Genomic DNA, 5,340 nt, shown 5'->3' with positions numbered 1-5,340 from the left:
GATTCAAAGTTTGAAAACCATTGAAACAATACCCACTTGATTATCAAGCAACTACCACCTAACAACCATTTGTGTTCGTATCGATGAACTAGAGACGAAATGGGTTACTGCTATGTATCTATCTTCTGTCAAAGTGAGTTACCATCTCTTTTACTGGCTTCCCAATCTCTACCCCGACTCTCTTCATAAACCTAGCTCCGACTCTATCTCCCGCTCTCTGTTTACATTTTTCCCCTTCATGTTTCCGTTAATTTGTGTTTATTAATTCAGATTACAATGCTCGACGTCTAATTTCTCTAATGGAGTATGGAGTAATCTCACAATCAAACAGTTATAGCATCTACTATGTTTTCCCATTTTTGTTTGATTCTAAACTCTAACGTAAACCCTAAACTACATTCAACCAGTATTTCTTCAACTCCTTACACGCCTCCTGAACCTAGGGCTTTTTAGTTGAATCTATTATCCATACTCATACATCTCCTTAATTAGGATTGTTCTTTAATTTTTCTAATAAGATGATTGTGATGGTGTGTATTATGTTTGATATATGTCTGTTTTGTTTCAGGGAGAAGTGCAGTAGGTTGTTGAGCTTATTGTCAGCATCAATTCTAGCCACCGGGTTTTTGTTCTTGCTCACCAAATCTCCACTTCGATTGTTCATGTAAAACCTACTAATTTTTGTTTGTAATAAATCTTTATTTTCCATTATTGATGAATGTTAAAGAGGTTGTTTAACAAGTTTTTGATGTTTAATTGATTAGTTCTCAAATTTAGTGATTGTTGTTTTTTTTTCAAGGATAAGTATGAGTACTAAGTAAATTAAACTGTTAGATGAAGTTAAGTTGCAGTGAAATAATCTGATGAGTTACAATTATAAAGCATGGTATTTCAACTTCCTATGTAGGTTGTTTGATAATCTTGATTCCTTTGGAGTAATTGACTCTGCAAAAGGCATTTAGTGCTTAGCATCTTCATGGGTTGTTTGAGATGGTCCTGACAGTTTCGGACCTTGGTAATTAAGATTGCCATTGCTTATTGTGTGTTGGTCTACAAGTATGAGTCATGGTCAAGACTTCTGAGATGAAAGTTTTATTGCAGTTACAATATACTTCTGTTTTGGTATTTTTCTTTTATATTTTGATGAATTATACTTTATGCATTTCTTTACTACATGTATTATTTATGTTAATTTGTATACAATGTGACCATCACCTGTTGCTTCCAATAACTAACCCTTTGCAACACCAACTTTTTCTTTTCTATAAACAATTATTGTTTTTAACAATGACTTTTTTACAACTTTAATTACTAATAGAATCTTACAATATTTATTTTTATAATAAGATTTTAATATTTTGGTTAGAATTTTAAAACTGCAATTTATAGCATTCTACTTTGTAAATTTTATTTTTAGGATTTCGAACATGAATTGGAAAAAAAATTTAAAAAAAACTATTACAGCATTCTACTTTCTGGAAATTGTCATTTATTGTGTTAAACTTTCAAAAATATTCTTTTCCGAGAATTACGAACATGGAGTGGGAAAAAATCATATTTTATAGCATTCTACTTTTTGGAAATTATCATTTATTGCATCATACTTTGTAAAATTGCATCTTTTTAAGGATTTCGAACATTGAGTGAAACTGTTTAAAAAAAACTTGTATAACATTCTACTTTCTGAAAACTTTCATTTATAGCATTCTACGTTGTAAAATGTTTTTTTTTGACAATTCGAACATCGACCGAACAATCAATAATAAACATATCCTTATATGACATTCTACTTTCTAGAAACTTTTATTTGTGTACAGGAAATAAATAATAAACATTGTATGGTGTATGTGTGTTTTTTGTGTAACAACTGTTATAAGAATGTAGGTTATTTTTACGTTACCATGTTGCCCTTGCTTAACATGTGCCTATAATGAACTATTTCTACTATCATTTTATTTTATAATATCATCTTACATTCATTGTTTTTTTCCTTAATTTCATTCTACTTTTTTCCTTAATACTGTTATTTTATTTGATAAGAATGGTAGTACAAACAAAACTTTCAATGTTGTGCACAAAAAGTTTTTAGAAATTTATACAAAATTTGTAGTTTTTAATGTGTAATCTATCAAGTTGTGTTTTTTTTTGTAAATTACATTTTAGTTATATTTAATTTTTCATATGTCAATGTCATTTTCAATATTGTTTGTGTTTTTGTTTATCAAACTTATATTAAATGTTTTTACATACATAACGTATATCGCATATTCAAATATATATATATATATATATATATATATATATATATATATATATATATAATCAATACAAAAATTTTACAAAGTTTTTAATATTACTAATTTAATGAAATTATAATTTTAAAATATTTTACCTGTGGTTCTCACGAGTTGTAACCTTATATTATATACATGTGTGGTGAATTTATCAAAATTTTATACTTTTCTCGTCTGTTATATTATATACATGTGTGGTGAATTTATCAAAATTTTACACTTTTCTCGTATGTTTTAATGTTACATGTGTTTTTAATTGAGATTCAAGTTTCATAGTAAACATGGATCAATTCTTCTATACAAAACAAAGAGTTAGGTAACCGGGCACTTCAATATTTTTTTTCAAATGGAGGACAACATTTCAACATTTTTTCACAATAATTTCCAACAATCTTCCACCAAATTAGAAAGTTTTTGCCATTCACAATAAGGTTACAGCGGTATCAATAAAATTAAACCATGTTTCATACAAGTATTCAAGAAGTAACAGATTCGATGGTGTCATTTTAATTTAATAATCAAACCGTGCAACTGCAGCTTTACTCGCACATATCACCAAATAGCTTTGCTACCTCATTGAGTGTTAATATTGTTGGTCTGGTATATATATTTTATACCTTTTAGTATAGCAACAATCCGTACATTAATTGTATAGGGGTTAAGTATATTATATTTCTTAAAGTAATAACCAGTTTCTTCTTAATAAAATTTATATACCAAGGTCTAAAACAAGACCTTTTTTTCCATTTCAACTCACCAACAAACTTTCTACATTTAATCTTTTTTTTTAAACGGCGGAAATATTATTAAAAGCCCACTGCCAAAAAGTAAAAGGCAGGGCAAACAAACAAATTACAAAACATTAAAAGGGGAATTACACCAATCTTCCCATTTACAATTATCAAAGCTTCCCCTGAATTTCACCCAACCAAACACTAAAGAAACAACATTATCCGCCAATTTTGATTGCGAACTACAAGTGTCGTTAAACCTCCGCTCGTTCCTTGTCTTCCACGCACACCATAAGAACCTGTAACATAAAGCAATTAAGATCTTTCTTCTTTTCGGGCAAGAACCCCAACACCCAGCAAATTTTACAAGTTCCCCAACATAATTGAAAGTGGGCGGTTGGATGTTACACCAATTAAGCAGCCGCAGCAAAGCATCCCGAGCAACAGGGCAATGCAAAAGAATATGGTTCGTCTCATCGCTTCCCACGTTACAAAGTAAACAAGATGTCGACACACCATTTATACCTCTACGCGCCAAAGCCATCGCAGTAGGGATACGATCCATACACACACGCCAAACGAAAATTGAAACTTTCAGCGGGACAATCTTAGGCCAAACCGTTGGATTGTAAACTACAGGGGCATTCAAATCCTCAATCACACTACGCAAGGCATGAACATAGAAACCTCCATCCCCCGAAAATCTCGATTTCCATTTATCAGGCTCAGAAGAAAATTGCACACGCTCCACAAGCCTAACCATTAAATCCAACTCCTCACGCTCAATCACAGTGTTGGGTTTCCTCTTCCAATCCCACTTCGGCTTATCAGAGCCTACTCTTTCCGCAACAAAGCAGCTCTTTCGTTTGTCAAGTTCAAAAAGATGAGGGAACTTGACAGCCAGCGTACCATTACCCATCCAATCATCTAACCAAAACATAATTTTGTTACCATCCCCAAGACAGAGTCCACACCTTGTGAATGTGAGGAATGAGGGGTTTCATTTAATATCACCAATTTTAATATCTATTCATCACTTTAGTATCTTGGTCACACGCATTTATATGGAGAAACTAAAGCACTGTAGAGTTCTAAAAAAATATAGCTAAGAGTTTTTATCCAATACACGTTAGAAATCACCCAAAAACATATACAACACTACAGTAATAAACACCATTCATATTCATAACTAGACAACAATAATTGTGAACAACAACACGGTAAGATCATAATAAAAATATAGTATTCTATATACAAACACATCCAATACATATAGTAGAAAGGAACACGAACACAAACACAACCAAGTTAAACAATTTACTTTTATAGGGATGTGTGCTCATAATAGAACTATATATTCACATGATGGTGCAAAACTAGTAAAGCCTTAATACAACATATAAGTTGCAAAAACTCAACATACAATTCCTAATTTATTTAATTAACTTAATTACTAACATACATTTGAAAGAGATTTCTAAGCTACCTAGGCCCAAATCTATCCAAACTAACAATAGAAAATTGACTAGACAACTACACAATACACCATATCAGAATAGGACACGGCTAAACCCATTAGTAACACGAATCTATTGGTGAGTAAGTTGACTGAAACATAAAACTCGGTTAAGGGAGTTTTCAAACTCAATTGACTAAGTTTCAGATATTGTCCAAAACTCAATCGACTTCAATGTAATTTTGTCGTAAGTAATAATATTATTAAAGTTTAGATATATAATAATAATTTATATAAATAATATTGTGCCTAATTTATTATTTGGGGATTTTTACAGTTAATTTAAAATAGGACACATTCCCTCTAATTTCTAACAACCGTTTAATAAAGAAAAAATGTAGAGAGTCGTCGTCTTCATTGTCACTACTAGAAACTTGAGTTTCAGCTACGGATTTAGAAAGGGATTTATTCTGTAGCAAAATTTTGGCTTATAGAGAGGGAATTACGAGAGATCTACGATGGTTTAAACAAGTATTTTATTTATTCAACATATAGCATATTAGAGAGAGTTTAGCGAGGGATAAGCTACGGGATCTTAATGGTATTTATCGACACACCCTTATTCCTCGGTAATCGGTGGTAAACGAAGGCATTTGGCGAGGGTTCAACGAGGGAAAAAAATCGTCTACTTTTTGCCATCTGGTATGTGTTTAGCGAGATAATGCCGACGGACCATACACACGTTATGTTTTTTTAATTGACGATCTCTACCTGAAATTGGCGAATCCAATTCCAGTTTCAAGAAGTTTGTGTAAGTTTCCTTCCCTCCCAAATCTGCTTTATCATTCCAGTTGAACAC

The 5,340-nt window shown here is 31.6% G+C and overlaps 1 protein-coding gene across 1 annotated transcript; it reads right to left on the bottom strand.

The window, feature by feature from the left end:
• Positions 1-3,146: 3,146 nt before the first annotated feature.
• Positions 3,147-3,944, bottom strand: LOC145158210 (uncharacterized). The gene has a single exon (XM_079077138.1). The coding sequence runs from the start codon at positions 3,942-3,944 to the stop codon at positions 3,147-3,149; it is 798 nt and encodes a 265-aa protein (XP_078933264.1).
• Positions 3,945-5,340: the final 1,396 nt, after the last annotated feature.

The sequence above is a fragment of the Lactuca virosa genome, chromosome 2 (genome assembly GCF_052849685.1).
Source record: "Lactuca virosa cultivar CGN04683 chromosome 2, Lactuca_virosa_CGN04683_v6, whole genome shotgun sequence".
Classification (NCBI taxonomy): Eukaryota; Viridiplantae; Streptophyta; class Magnoliopsida; order Asterales; family Asteraceae; genus Lactuca; species Lactuca virosa.
This window is presented reverse-complemented; position numbering and strand designations above follow the sequence as displayed.

What these genes read in the sequence shown, in the direction of transcription:
- LOC145158210 (XM_079077138.1), bottom strand. Translation starts at nt 3,944, where the DNA reads ATGGGTAATGGTACGCTGGCTGTCAAGTTCCCTCATCTTTTTGAACTT.